The following is a 15,598-nucleotide window of genomic DNA, read 5'->3' on the forward strand; positions in this document are numbered from 1 at the left end:
ACTGCAGGTTGGGATGAAGCAGAGATCACTGACTCTGTGTAAGCAGAGATGGAAACACTGGTAGAAGGTATGGCTCCCTGCTGCTGAGTTGAAGTAGAAGGGAGTACCAAGGTTGTCTCGGCCACCGAGGAGCAATCAGAATCATGGTGGCATGGTCGTTCTTTAACTTGACAAGAGTCTTGAGAATGATTGGGAATGGAGGGAATGCATACAGGAAGAGATTTGTCCATTCCAAAAGAAAAGCATCTGCCTCGAGGCGATGAGGAGAGTATATCCTGGAGCAGAACTGAGACAGTTTGTAGTTGTGGGGAGCTGCAAAGAGGTCTATCTGGCGCGTTCCCCACTGTGAAAAAATGTGATGAAGAGGTGAGGAATGGAGCGTCCATTCGTGAGGTTGCAGAAGATGACTCAAGTTGTCCGCCAAGCATTTCTTCGCCCCTTGGATGTAGACAGCTTTGAGGAAGGTGTTGTGGCGAATTGCCCAGTCCCAAACCTTCAGAGCTTCTTGACAAAGGGAGGCAGATCCCATCCCTCCATGTTTGTTGACATAATACATAGCGACTTGGTTGACCGTCCGAATGAGGACTACCTGGTCGTGAAGATGTTGAAAAGCTTTGAGAGTCTTGAGGATCGCTCTGAGTTCCAACAGATTGATATGACACTGACAATCCGTACTGGTTAGTGGCCTTGTGTATGGAGACCATCGAGATGAGCGCCCCAAGCATAGGTCGAAGAATCTGTCGTGAGGACCTTCTGATGGGGAGGCGTTTGAAAAAGCAAGCCTCTGGAGAGATTGGAAGAGAGCATCCACCAACAGAGAGACAGCTTCAATGAAGGAGTGACTGTTATGTGTCGAGAAAGTGGGTCGCAAACCTGCGTCCATTGAGATGCCAGGGTTGACTGAGGAATTCTGAGGTGAAGTCTGGCAAAAGGAGTCACGTGTACTGTGGAGGCCATGTGACCCAGGAGTACCATCATGTGTCTCGCTGAGATGGAAGAGCGGAAAGACACTGTATGACAGAGTTGAAGAAGAGCTTCCAGACGTTGTTGAGGAAGGAATGCTCTGAGTTGGATAGTATTCAGAACAGCTCCGATGAATTGTAGATTCTGTGAGAGCTGAAGTTGGGATCTGGGAAAGTTGATTTTGAATCCCAAACTTTGTAGGAACCAGGTAGTCCGTTGGGTCGTTACAATAACCCCCTGAGATGTTGAATCTTTGATGAGCCAGTCGTCGAGGTAGGGAAATACCTAAAGACTATGGTTCCTTAGAGCTGCTGCTACCACTACCAGGCACTTGGTGAACACTCTGGGCGATGAAGCCAGGCCGAAGGGCAGCACTCTGTATTGATAATGCAGATTCCCCACCCGAAATCTGAGATACTGACGGGAGGCCTGATGAATGGGAATATGAGTGTAGGCCTCCTTGAGATCCAGAGAGCATAACCAGTCGTTCTGCTCGAGAAGGGGATAAAGGGATGCCAGGGACAACATTCAGAATTTTTCTTTGACCAAAAATTTGTTGAGAGCTCTGAGATCCAAAATGGGCCGCAGATTGCCCGTCTTCTTCGGAACAAGGAAGTAACGGGAGTAAAACCCCCTGTTCTGCTGTTCCAGAGGAACTGGTTCGATGGCATGGAGACGAAGCAGAGCTTGTGTTTCCTGAAGAAGGGCAGTCTGGGAAGGATTGGAAGGATACTCTCTTGGAGGAAGCTCTAGTGGAACCTGAGTGAAATGAAGAGAGTATCATTCTCTGATGATGGTCAGTACCCAGAGATCAGATGTATTTATCATCTATCGGTGGTAAAAATGATGGAGACGACTTCCTATAGGGGGAAGAGAAGTCAGAGACAGAATGATGGAGATTATGCTCTGTTTGAGACAATCAAAAAGGCTGTGAAGCCTTAGGTGCAGTAGAAGGTTGAGATTTTTGTTGCTTCTGAGGCTGCTGTTTCTTAGGAGGGTGATTGTAAGGAGCCAACCTTGGAGCAAAACGCCTCTGATATTTAGGAGGAGGACGTGTAGTTTTGGCAAGAGCTGGCTTTGGCTTAGGTCTGACAATAGAAGCAAAGGATTTTTCATGTTCAGACAATTTCTTGGTGGCTGCCTCAATAGATTCATCAAAGAGGTCATTGCCTGCACAAGGAATATTGGCCAAGCGGTCCTGAAGATTAGGGTCCATGTCAACAGTACGAAGCCAGGCATGGCGAAGCAGGGCTACAGAGCAAGCAGCTGCCCGGGCAGACAACTCGAAGGCATCATAAGACGACTGAAGTAGATGTAGTCTGAGTTGTGATAAAGAAGCAATGACTTCTTGAAAGTGTTTTTGAGTATCCAAATAACTCAGAAATTTAGGTAAAAGAGTTATGAGGAATTCAAAATAAGTAATAAAATGAAAGTTATAATTGAGGACTCTAGAGGACATCATAGAATTTTGATAGATGCGACGTCCGAATTTGTCCATAGTTTTCCCTTCCCTTCCAGGAGGAACGGTGGCATAAACCTTGGAAGGATGGGACCTCTTTAAGGAGGACTCCACAAGCAGGGATTGATGAGATAACTGTGAGTTGTCAAACCCTTTGCGATATAGTTTTATACCTAGAGTCCAATTTGCCTGGAACAGCATCTAATTGAAGGTCCAAGTCAACAGCCATCTGACGAAAAGATGAGAAAGATAGCTGATCTGCCAATGCTTTGCCTCGAACAGGACTCAAGAACATCAAAGCAGCCTGGGTCGAAGATGAAGCTTCGGCAGGAAAAAAGACATCAAAAGAATATGGAGACTTGGACGAAGCAATCGAAACCGCTGCATCCTCGAGGTGTGGAAGTGGAGACCTCGATCGAGGAGTCGGCGGACTAGTCGAAGTAGAAGTAGATCGAGGCTTAGTGGAAGAGGGGTGTTCTTTAGAAGAAGAACTATGCCTGGAAGTATGCCTCGATGAAGGCCTCGATCATCGATGAGAACGGTGCTTGGAAGCAGATCTCGAAGATCGAGGAGATTTCGCCTCGGAGACAGAAGCAGCCGATGCTACCAAAGAATGGATAGGACTGGAGGCTGTAGATCGAAGCTCCAGAGGATTGATGGAGGAACCTCGATGCACTCCCAAAGACTCTGCTCCTTGTATAGAGTGTGAGGATTCCTGCCGAGGCACTTGCAAAGATTCTGCTCCTTGCTTCACGTGATTAGATGCCACACCAGACACTCGCAGAGACTCTGCTCCCTGCAAAGAGTGTGCAAGCTCAGACTGAGACAAAGGAAGCGACTCGACCTCGCGGGAGTCTGCAGAATGCCCAGGCTGGATGAGAGGAAGAAGCTTCGGTCCCATATTAGTAAGGAACTGAATGAATTGCTTCTCCAACATGGTCTAGAAAGAAGCCGGCAAGGATGGATCCGATTCTGAAACCGGACCACCTGCTTTGGCTGGAGGTTCCACCAAGGCAGTGTAAATATGCTTCGACTTGGAAGTGTTAGGGACTTTGAGCACCACCGCTGGAACTTTCTGCTGAGCTATCTGACCTGAGGCAACAGGGGAAGATACAGCAGATGTCATCGAAGAGAGAGCCGCTGCAAACGACGAAGGTCTGATGAGGCTCGAGGTGGAAGCAGTAGAAGCCGGAAGAGTCTCGGTCAAAGGTGAGGCCGAGGTCACCTTCGTAGTTGAGGGATCGGAGGAAGAATCCATCCTGAAAAGCTTCTCCACAAAAAGACGACAACGTTTAAGGGCTCAAGGTTGAAGAGTAGCACAGCGCTTGCACGACTTCGGTTGATGTTCTGGCCCAAGGCACTTGAGGCACCGATGGTGTGGGTCCATAAGGTAAATCGCACGATGGCACTGGCTACACTTCTTGAAGCCCATTACAGGCCGGGACATAGAAGGAAAAATGGCCACCGCAAAATCGAAGCCCTTGGGCTGCGGCCTGCCCCAGCAGTCGGATGGAAGATTGAAAATTTTATTTATTTTTTTTACTAGAAATAAAAGAAATAAAGTAAGAACAGCGATTTGTGAAGAAAAAAATACAAACCACAGTTCAGAAAAGGCACGAAGTAACGAAGTTAAATGCAGAGAGTCAAAGACGGACTTTTCGGCTCCATGGAAAACTGAGAACTGAGGAGACGCGCCCTATGCTGGGCGGGAAGGCACTCGTACATGCGCGGTGTGGTCGACTCGAAACTTCAAGTTTCTTCAAGCAAGTCTGCTTGCGAGCTTCCGCATCCGGGCTCCACTGATGACGTCACCCATATGTGAGAATAGCCTGCCTGCTTGTCCTGGGATAATCTTGCAATTAGATCTGAGCAGTGTGTTTAATCTGGTAGATCATGCTATTTTGCTCAATTGTCTCAATGCTATAGGTATTTCAGGTGGCGTATTAAGATGGTTTGAATGTTTTTTGAGAAAAATTGAAGTTATCAAGTTTATAGCGAAGGATCAAACTATAAGGTTTAGAATAATGACTGTGGAGTCATGCAAGGTTCTCCACTTTCTCCATCGCTTTTTAATATTTGCATGGCAATTAATATCATTAGGCAATAGATTGTCACAACTGAATTTGAAGCTATATAGTTATTCTTTCCCTATCACCGGATACTCAATACTTTATATCAACTGTGCTGAAATTGGTAGAGCAATTGGCAAATTATTTTAGATTAAAATTAAACGCTGATAAAACGAAAATCTTCCTGGCGAACTCGACAAATAAAATTAAAGAGACCTCAGCAAAATTAAATGGAATTGATTATGCTATTAATCCAACTATTAAAATATTAGGAATTATTCTAGATCGATTTTTGACTTTTAAGAATCACATTGATGCTTTGGTTAAAAAAGTTTCTTTGTTTTGTGGAAATTATGAACTATAAAATCTTATTTTGATTTTTCTTCTTTCAGACTATTGGTACAATCTCTGATTCTAAGCATATCGGACTATTGTAATATTGTTTATTTGGGCTCCTATAAGAAAACTATCAAAAGGATGAAAGTTATACAAAATACAGCTGTGCATCTGATTTTTGGCTTGAAAAAAAATCAGATCATGTAACACTTTACTATCAAAAGTTACATTGGGTTCCAGTAGAAGCAAGGATAATTTTCAAATTTGCCTGCCTATGCTATAAAACAATAGTTGGGCTTGCTCCAAGTTATCTCTTGAAATTCATTGCAGAACCCGTAATATCATATTGTTTAATTTTCCATCTTTAAAAGGTTGTACATGTAAAAGATTTCAAGAGGACTTTAGCCTTCCAAACAGGTAAATGGAATAAGAATTTAAGTGGTCTGATTATGTCTTCTCATTCTTATCAAGATTTCAGAAAATCATTGAAAACTTTATTTGTTTGGTAAATTTGTACGATTTGCTAATTTTTGTATTAGTGACTGTTAAATGTTAATTTGCTGTATTTTCACTGTATTTGTTACAGTTTCCCTCTTGTTGTTAACCACATTGAACTATGAGGTATTGCGGTCTACTAATAAAGTTATTATTATTAGCTTCATTGCATGCCCCCTAGTCCTAGTATTTTTGGAAAGAGTAAACAAGTGATTCACATCTACCCATTCCACTCTACTCAGTATTTTACAAACCTCTATCATATCTCCCCAGAGCCATCTCTTCTCCAAGTTGAAGAAGCCTAGCCACGTTAGCTTTTCCTCATAGGCAAGTCACAATACACAGAACTCTCGAAACAGTAGCAACATGGATGACAAATCGCAAACTAAAACTTAACTCTGACAAAACAAAATTCATCCTCCTAGAAAACAGCAAAACTCCAATCTTAACAAACCTAGTAATAAACTCGATATCATACCCCATTCAACCCACACTAAAACTTCTTGGAGTACTGATCGACAGAGGCTGTACCATGCAACCACAAATCAACAAAGTAATAAAAACATCATTCATGACTATGAGAAACCTAAGACTACTGCAACATACTATACCTCCCCTGCCCAGCAACCATGATAAAGCAATTACAAACAAGACAAAATACAGCCTAAGACTCATCTACTCTTTGAAAAAATATGATCACATCACAGAAGCATACCACAACTCACACTGGCTCCCAATACAAGCAAGAATACACTTCAAATTCTACTGCCTACTATACAAAGCTATTAATGGAGAAAGCCCAACCTACTGGAACAACCGACAAACCCAATCCACAGCAACCAGGCACAGGAGAACCCACTCACTATTCACACACCCACCAACCAAAAATGTCAAAGAAAACTTTATGACAACCTAAAGGCCACCAAAGCAGCTAAACTAGACAGACAAATCACCAATCTGCTATCTACGACCACAGACTACAAAACCTTCAAAAAAGAAACTAAAACCCTACTCTTCAAAAAACACATAAAACCTGTTTAAAATGACCAGTTCCTTCCCTAACTCCACCTACCACACACTCCACCCATATCTAATCTAAAATGTTTCTAATTACCCAACATGTTGCTCCTTAAGTTCTCGACAATTCTTATGTAATTCTTAAGTTCTCGACAATTCTTATGTAATTCTTATGTAATGCTTACGACAATTCTTATGTAATGTTACAACTCTTGTAACCTCCTGACAACTCTTGTGTAATCCACCTTGAACCGCAAGGTAATGGTGGAATAGAAATCACTAATGTAATGTAATGTAATCTCATCCCCTTTATCATTTTTGTTGCCCTTCTCAGTATCTTTTCTAATTCCACTACAATATATCTTTTTTTGAGATGTTGTAACCAGAATAAAACCCTTAGTGAAATCACTGAGACATTTACCTCAGTTGGTATCAACTACATTGATGCCAATTAGTACCATGATATCCCTAGGAGCTCTTGAACAATGGCCCATGTCCTCTAGAATTTAAGAACATATGCTAAGCCTTGCCAACCAGCAATTAAGAGACAGAGAACAAGAACTGTGAATTCTGCCCTATATGAGCACCATGCAGCCTTAATGCTTCACTATTTCAAATGACAAAGTAGTAGAGTATATGTTGTTTTTTCCTTCCTCTGCCCCCTCCTTTTACAAAACCACAGAAGCGGTTTTTAACGTAGGCCAGCGTGCTGAATGCTCTGCGCTGCTCCCAACGCTCATAGGAATGAGTCTTAGAAGTGGCACCTACAGGCCAGTTATGGAGCCATAAAAGTCATTCAGATTACACTGCTAGCATTATACCTCGTTCAGAAGCTCTAATTAATTCATAAAGAGCATCTGCTATATAAGCTAGACTCCTTTCCAGATGGATGGGATCCAAAGAAAGTTCTTCCTCATCCCCCCCAATTTCAACCCTGCTGCATTCAGCAAAGACAGGATCTTGACAAATAGGTACTGCACACAGGTACAAATAGGTACTGCAACTTTGCTGTCTCCTCTATGCTTGCCAATTCATTATTAGCTTTGGTGGTTTCTCACATGTTTCTCCACCCAATGGGGCAGTGCATAATGATAAAGATTTTATAACTATTTAATCCCTTCAGTTTAACTAAAGTGATTTCAGATGGCTTCAAGAAAACAACTTACATTGGATACTGTATTTGCTACAGATGGGAGAAGTAAAAGACCAAAACCAAACCCTGTAACACCATCTAACACCATTCCAGCAGGGGAGAGCCGACGGAGGAGGGCTGCAGTCCGGCCATCGGACCAACGGTCAGCTCGGGGGCCCGTTCCAGCGGGGCACCCGACACTGTCTTCGCTCCTCCCCCATTCCAGCAGGGGAGAGCCGAAGGAGGAGGGCTGCAGTCCGGCCATCGGACCAACGGTCGGCTCGGGGGCCCGTTCCAGCGGGGCTCCCGACACTGTCTTCGCTCCTCCCTCATTCCAGCAGGGGAGAGCCGACGGAGGAGGGCTGCAGTCCGGCCATCGGACCAACGGTTGGCTCGGGGGCCCGTTCAAGCTGGACTTCAGTTTTGACTGTTTTGATTTTATTTTCAATTCTTTTTAGTTTATGATATATTTTTTAATCTCACTTATTGTTTTTACCATTTATTTTGTTTTATTTTATCATTCAAATTTCATTTAAATTTCCCCAGAATTCTATTGCTTCAACGTTTCTCCCTCTGTATCTATTCCTATCTCCCCTCTTTTTTCAACCTTTCAAAGTCCTTTAGATCATTGTAGTCTTATTAGAATGTTTATTTTCTTATTTTTCTCACCTATTCTCTATTTTATTTCTTCATTACTCTACTAATTGTCATTTTTCCAGGTACTTTAGTTAGATTGTGAGCCTTCGGGACAGTAAGGGAATTTCTAAGTATCTATTTTACTTATAATTTTAATGCACCCTATTGTCTATTTTTCTGTAAACCGCTTAGAATCCTAACGGAGTTTAGCGGTATATAAGAAATAAATTACATTACATTACATTACATGATAACCACTTTTAAATCTCCTACTAACAAAGTCATGAATCACAGCTTGTCATTTACTGACCATGCCAACAGGGTCATGTTGGGAGCAGTGGGAATGGGTACCTGTAAACCACTTTGGGATATTTTAGGGGAGAAGGTATAAAAGTATAAAATTAAAAAAACAAAACAAAAAACAAGCAGATAAAATGAGAAACCACAGGAAGGGGAGGGAAAGCTTGGAAGGATAATATGGGGTGGGGAAGAGAAGGCATAGAAGTAGTAGTAGTAGTAGTAGCTGCATGGAAGAATGGGAGCATTAAAAGAAGGTCTGTAGGGAGGGAAAAGGGTGAGGAGCTTCAGAGATTTAACAGGTAGCAATTGAAGGAGAGAGTAATTTTTAATCTTAACAGTTAAACACTGGGTGCTATTTAATGAGCCCTCTCCAAGGTTCATTTTCATAAGGAAGAAGTATTTGTAAATATTTGAAGTCTTAAAATACTACAAGTATTTCCTTACTGTAATAGTGTGGGGGTAATGCAAAACCAAAAATCATCCCATAGAAAACTCACCAGCAGAGCACTTTTTGTCTCGCACTGCCCACATGCTTTTCCCTTCACTTTAGGTCTATCACCCCCAGCAGTTTTTGATGCTTTAACTGACTGCTTTATTGATTCTGTGAAACAAAAAGTGGCAAACGTAAATGAGAAATTGTGTTCTAGGGTTTTAAATTCCATATTACAATGCAGTTGTGTGATAGCGAAGTTGCTTACCTGTAACGTGAGTTCTCCGTAGACAGCAGGGGAATGCAGCCACACTTGATGGTGAAGTCCTAGACTGATCCTATGTGTCTAGTTGAAGTAAGTTTTTGCTTACTGAGCATGTGCAGGGTCTCCCACCTCTCACAGCCCCTCCCCTATGAAATTAGTTTTGTCCCTAGCAGAACGACAATCTACATAGAGAAAGAGGGAAAGGAGAGAGGGAAGGAAAGTGTGGCTGCATTCCCCTGCTGTCTACGGAGAACTCACATTACAGGTAAGCAATTTCACTTTCTCCGGAGACAAGCAAGGAAAGGCAGCCACGCTTGATGGTGAGTCCCTAGCTATTTAATTAAAAAAGGGTAGATGACAGTAATTATGGAGCAAAAAGGTTTCTGAGAACAGATTGACTAAAATGAGTGTCTTGAGTTGAGGTTTGGTCCAGGCAATAATACTTTACAAAGGTATGAATAGAAGACCAGGTTGCTGCTTTGCAGATATCTTGGATAGGGATTGATCAAAAACTTGCTATTTAAGTAGCTGTTGCCCGTAGTTGAAGTGCTCTTATGTTGCTTGGAATAGGTTGATTTGCTCTTTTGTAGCAGAAGTGAATACATCAAGAAATTCACAACATAAGAACATAAGCAATGCCTCCACTGGGTCAGACCAGAGGTCCATCGTGCCCAGCAGTCCGCTCACGCGGCAGCCCAACAGGTCCAGGACCTGCATAGTAGCCCCCTATCTATACCCCTCTATCCCTTTCTTCAGCAGGAAATTGTCCAATCCTTTCTTGAACTCCAGTGCCATACAAGGCATGTTTAGAGGCTGGCCTTCCAATGGTGGCTGAATTATAAGCAATGAAAAATTGAGTAAGTCTGACACAAAGATGCTGTTGCACTGAGGTAAAACAGTAAAGCTCTTCTGTAATCCAAGGAATGGAGTAGATGCTCTGCTGCAGAAGAATGCGGAGGCGGGAAAAAAGCTGGTAGAATTATACTCTGGTTGACGTGGAAGTATGAAATCACCTTGGAAAGAAACTTAGGATGGGTTCTTAGCTGCACCTGGTTCTGGAAGAATTGCATATAAGGATAATAAGTAACTAAAGCTTGAAGCTCACTGATTCATCGTGCTGTAGTGATGGCTATGAGAAAAATAGTCTTCTATGGCAGGAAGGTGAGAAAGGCTTCAGCCAGAGGTTCAAAAGGCTCTTTCATAAGCTGGTCCAAGATGATGTTGAGATCCCACGGAGGAGGTGGTTCTTGAATCGGAGGACATAGATTTTTGAGACCTCTTAAAGCGTATGACCAGAGGTTGTTGAGAAATTGGTTTTCCATTTATTGGAGAGTGATGCAGAAATGGCCGAAAGGTGGGAATGGACCAAATTTCGTTTTCAAAGGAGGTAAGAAAATAAATATTGGAGTGGACAAGTAAAAGAGTCTTGACACTGGGAAGAAGCCCAGTGAGAAAAATGTGTCCATTTTGCTTGATAAGACTTTATGGTTGAAGGTCTTCTGGCAGCAAGGAGAACTGACAGCACTGACTTAGTAACAGGAAGACTTCAACGTTTCCCATTCAATTTCCAAGCCATCAAACTGAGACTGCGTAAGTTGGGATGGAGAATTTTACCGTCCTACTGTGTCAGAAGGGACAGATTGGATCCCAGATAAATGGAGGTGCTTTGAATAGGTCTAGAAGAGGGAACCAAATTTGCTTGTGCCATCTTGGAGCTATGAGGATGAGCTGTGCTGAGTCTCGTAGTACTTTCTGCAGAACTCTAGAAATTAGAGGAATCTGTGAAAATCTGTAAAGCAGTGGCCCCCTACCATGGGATGGAGAATGCATCCTGTGCTATAGCCTGACTAGATGGAAGGTAAGAGCAGAACTGACAGCACTTTGCACTGCTTTGCTGGGCAAAAAGGTCGATTAGAGGAGAACCCCAAAGTTGAAAAAGCCTTTGAAGAACAACAGAGTGCAGAAACCATTCCTGAGGCTGGAGTTGACAAGTGAGGGAGTCTGCAAGCACATTTGATCACCCTGGAATGTAGATCTGCATGAAGAGAGACAGCAAATATCCAGAGGTAGCAAGCTTCTCTGCAAAGTTGGAGAGAACCCAAACCACCCTGTTTGTTGATGTAAAACATGTGATTTGATTGTCTGTTTGTATTAGAACTATTTTGTGATGTACTTGGGATTGAAAGGTTCTCAGAGCATAGAAAACTGCTCAAAGTTCCAAATGGTTTATATGAAGATTTTGTTCCTTTTGGCTCTAATGACCTTGGGTTTTACAGGATCGCAGATGCACTACCCATCTAGTAATGTAAGCATCTGTGGTGATTATCTGAGGCTGAGGATGCTGAAACGAGCATCCTTCTTGAAGTGCAGGAAATGTGATCTGCCATAGAAGAGAAGCCTTGATGTTTGTCAGTAAAGGAATCTGCCAGGAGAGTGGTTGAGTGTGTTGATTCCAGGTTTTCTTTTTTTATTAGGATTTTATATACCGCCTATCAAGGTTATCTAAGCGGTTTTTACAATCAGGTACTCAAGCATTTTCCCTCTCTGTCCCGGTGGGCTCACAATCTATCTAAGGTTAATTTGAGATGCCACTGTAGAGGCCTCATTCTGAGTCTTGCATTAGGAACCAGGGATAAGGAGACTGCCATATGATCCAGGAGCTGTAAGATGTGACTCGCAGGTAGGTGAGATGACTGTCTGAGTTGCATGCATATGGAAGGTATGCGCGTGCTGAGATGGTGTCCAAGCGAGCTCCTATGAAAGTGAGGGAGTGAAGCGGCAGTAGTGCAAACTTTTCATAGTTGATGAGAAATCCCAAAGATTGGAGCGTGGATATGGTCTCCTGAATAGTGAGAAGTAAGTTTTCTCTGGAGCGAGCTACCAATAGCCAGTCGTCCCGGTAAGGAAACACAAAGCGATGTCTTGTGCATAGATGCGTTGCCACTACTGCTAGGCATTTGATGAAGACTCATGGCACTGAGGAAAGGCCAAACAGTAGTACCTTGTACTGGAAATGATAATTGAGAAACTTGAAATGGAGGAATTGCCAGTGAGCAGGATGAATAGGAATGTGGGTTACACATCCTTGAGATCCAGAGCAACCAGCCAGTCAATAGGTTTTAGAAGAGGAAGGATGGTTGGTAATGAGATCATCCAAAATTTTTCTTTTTTGAGGTAGGCATTGAGCCCTCGGAGATCTATAATTGGACAAAGTCTTTTTGGGTATTAGGAAAAAATTTGAGTAAAAACCCATGGTTTGTTGAGACTGAGGAACCTGTTCCACTGTTTGGTTGGGGTTGGTTGTTTTTTTTATTTCAATTTTCCATATTTTCTTTTTCCTCCAAGAAATTTTGTGTGAGAGAGGGGAGAGCTGCAACTTGTTAGGAGCAGCTAAGAAAAAAACAGATTTCACAGGGGAGGAGCTATAAGAGGCAGGAGACCTTGCATATGCTCAGTAAGCAAAAGCTTACTTTAACTAGGGGAGAGCACTGACACATAGGATCAGTCTAGGACAGGGGTGCCCAATACGTCGATCGCGATCGACAGGTCGCTCGCTCAGGAGACCCCAGTCGATCGCAGAGCGGGTTCCCTTCTTCCCTTCTCTTTTTTCCCCTCCTGACTGGCCCGCTCCTGAATTCTGCTGCTGCCGCCGCTGTTCAACATTTAAAAAAAAAAAACGGCTTGGAGAACTTATGCTCCGGGGGCTAACGTGTGCTTGTACCTGCTTCCCGGAAGTTATGGCGTGGGGGGGGGGAGAGAAGGGAAGCTGGCACGCACATGTTAAAGCCCCGTTCGCAGGCTAAAGCGGGAGACAGGTCAGTGAAGCTTGCGATTTGCTCTTCTTGCTGCCAGGTCCTGCCTACTTTCTGTTTCCTCAAAGGCAGGACCCGGCAGCATTTCTCCCAATAGGTCGATCTTGGGCCAATCAGCCTTCCTCTCCCTGACGTCAATTCTGCCGTTGGAGAGGAAGTTCTGACCAGCGGAACTTCCTCTCCGATGGCAGAATTGACGTCGGGGAGAGGAATGCTGGTGGGCCCGAAGCAGGGAGAGCTTGGCCGGCGGCGGGCGGCTTTGGGGGCCTGTTATCCGATGGCAGCAGCAGTGGCAGTGGCTTGGGGGAGGGCAGGGAGGGAGAAAGAGGGCAGGCAGGGAGACAGAAGGAAAGAAGAGAAACAGAAAAAAGAAAGGGGGCATGAAGAGAGAAAGAAAAAGAGAGCAGGGAGAGAGGAAGAAAACGTTGGGGGGGGGGAATGAGGTCAGGAGGAGAGGAAGCATACAGGCTAAAAGAAGGGAAGAAAGATTGGATGCACAGTCAGAAGAAGAAAGTGCAACCAGAGACTCATGAAATCACCAGACAAGGTAGGAAAAATGATTTTATTTTAAATTTAGTGATCAAAATGTGTCTGAATTTATATCTGCTGTCTATATTTTACACTATGGTCCCCTTTTACTAAACCGCAATAGAGGTTTTTAGCGCTGGGAGCCTATGAGCGTCGAGAGCAGCGCTGGGCATTCAGCGCAGCTCCCTGCGCTAAAAACTGCTATCGTGGTTTAGTAAAAAGGGAGGGGGGTATTTGTCTGTTTTTGTATGGTTGTTAGTGAGGTGACAGTGCATAGAGTCATCTGCTTTGACCTCTTTGAAAAACCCTGGAATAGGAATGATGATTAACATTTTCTATGCGTACAGTGTGCTTTGTGTTTTTTTTTTAATTTTATTGTTGGTAGATCATTTTGACTTGGTCATTTTAAAAGTAGCTCGCAAGCCCAAAAAGCGTAGGCACCCCTGGTCTAGGACTTCACCATCAAGTGTGGCGACATCTCCCCTTCTTGTCTCCGGAGAACTACCAATTGTAATTCCCAAACTATATCACTTGAAAACTATCATAAAACAAGAGCATAATTTGTAAAACAAAATGTTGCCATTGTAAAAGCCTTCACATCTTTGTACATTTCACTGTCCAAAAAATACAATTTAATAGAAACATAGAAACATGATGGCAGATAAAGGCCAAATGGCCCATCTAGTCTACCCATCCGCAATAACCATTATCTTTTTCTCTCTCTGAGAGATCCCACGTGCCTATCCCAGGCCCTTTTGAATTCAGACACAGTCTCTGTCTCCACCACCTCTTCTGGGAGACTGTTCCATGCATCTGCCACCCTTTCTGTAAAAAAGTATTTCCTTAGATTACTCCGGAGCCTATCACCTCTTAAAATGTATTAAATGTAAATTTATTCATAACTGAGAATGTATTTCCTTTATTTCTACTAGACCAGTCCAAGACCCACTGGAAGAAGGTAAAAAAACAAAATCTGACCTTTCTTATCCTACTAGACCAGGGGTGGGCAATTCCAGTCCTCGAGGGCCGGAATCCAGTCGGGTTTTCAGGATTTCCCCAATTAATATACATTGAAAGCAGTGCATGCAACTAGGTCTTATGTATATTCATTGGCGAAATCCTGAAAACCCGACTGGATTCCAGCCCTCGAGGACCGAAGTTGCCCACCCCTGTACTAGACCAATCCCCCTGGCTCAGGCCCTGCGGTACCTATGTCAGCCAGCCTCAATGAGCAAAATCTCTTGGAGGAAAGCTCAGGCTACTGAGGGGTAGCGAACTCCTCCAGGCTTAACCAGGAGAAGAATCTTAATATGACTGAACAGGCTAGCCCAGACATGGGAAACTCCGGTCCTCAAGGGCCGGAATCCAATCGGGTTTTCAGGATTTCCCCAATGAATATGCATGAGATCTATTTGCATGCACTGCTTTCAATTCATATTCATTGGGGAAATCCTGAAAACCCGATTGGATTCCGGCCCTCGAGGACCGGAGTTGCCCATGTCTGGGCTAGCCTCAACTACTTGACACATACCACAACAGGCCTAAAACTACAAAATTCCTGCTGAATCTGTCCTGCACCATCTTCAGGAGGCAGAAAATTACTTACAGGTTCCTGGCTACACCACCTCTAATATTAGTGATGTCACTAGAATCATCAACTTCTCTGCCTCCACCAGCAGGTAAGGGGATATAATTAAAGTATGGACTGGTCTAGCAGGACAAGGAAAATCATTTTTCACATGTAAAGCAAGTTTTATTTATAGAAAATGGTTCTTATGATACTGTGTGACCAAATATATATGTATGCATGCTAAATAGAGCTTAAAGGCATCCACTATTTTTTAAATAAAATCTCAGAATAAGCAAAAGGATTATTAAGTACATTTCAAAAAAATGCTTATTCAAAACAATTGTAACAATTACATCAAAGTCTTGTTATTGCCAGACAAAATTCACTTATTTCATATTTATAAGGACTTCAGAGATGACACTCATTGGACCATGCCGTGGCTTTCCAATGTGTCTCTTCACTAGTCCCATTTTTAAATGTTTTTTTTTGTTTTCAAGAACTTGTGCTTAGAGTGCATTAAAGCACAGTTACTTACCGTAACAGGTGTTATCCAGGGACAGCAGGCAGATATTCTTGACTGATGGGT

The 15,598-nt window shown here is 43.2% G+C and overlaps 1 protein-coding gene across 6 annotated transcripts in view; it reads right to left on the reverse strand.

The window, feature by feature from the left end:
• Positions 1–15,598, reverse strand: part of ZBBX (zinc finger B-box domain containing) — a 172,473-nt gene that overhangs the window by 129,620 nt on the left and 27,255 nt on the right. For all 6 annotated transcript variants that reach the window (XM_033958619.1, XM_033958621.1, XM_033958622.1 and 3 more), the window contains one exon: positions 8,905–9,008. In XM_033958619.1, coding sequence (XP_033814510.1) covers positions 8,905–9,008 — 104 coding nt within the window. The remainder of the gene's footprint in view (positions 1–8,904; positions 9,009–15,598) is intronic.

This window comes from Geotrypetes seraphini, chromosome 9 (assembly GCF_902459505.1).
Source record: "Geotrypetes seraphini chromosome 9, aGeoSer1.1, whole genome shotgun sequence".
NCBI classification, from domain to species: Eukaryota; Metazoa; Chordata; class Amphibia; order Gymnophiona; family Dermophiidae; genus Geotrypetes; species Geotrypetes seraphini.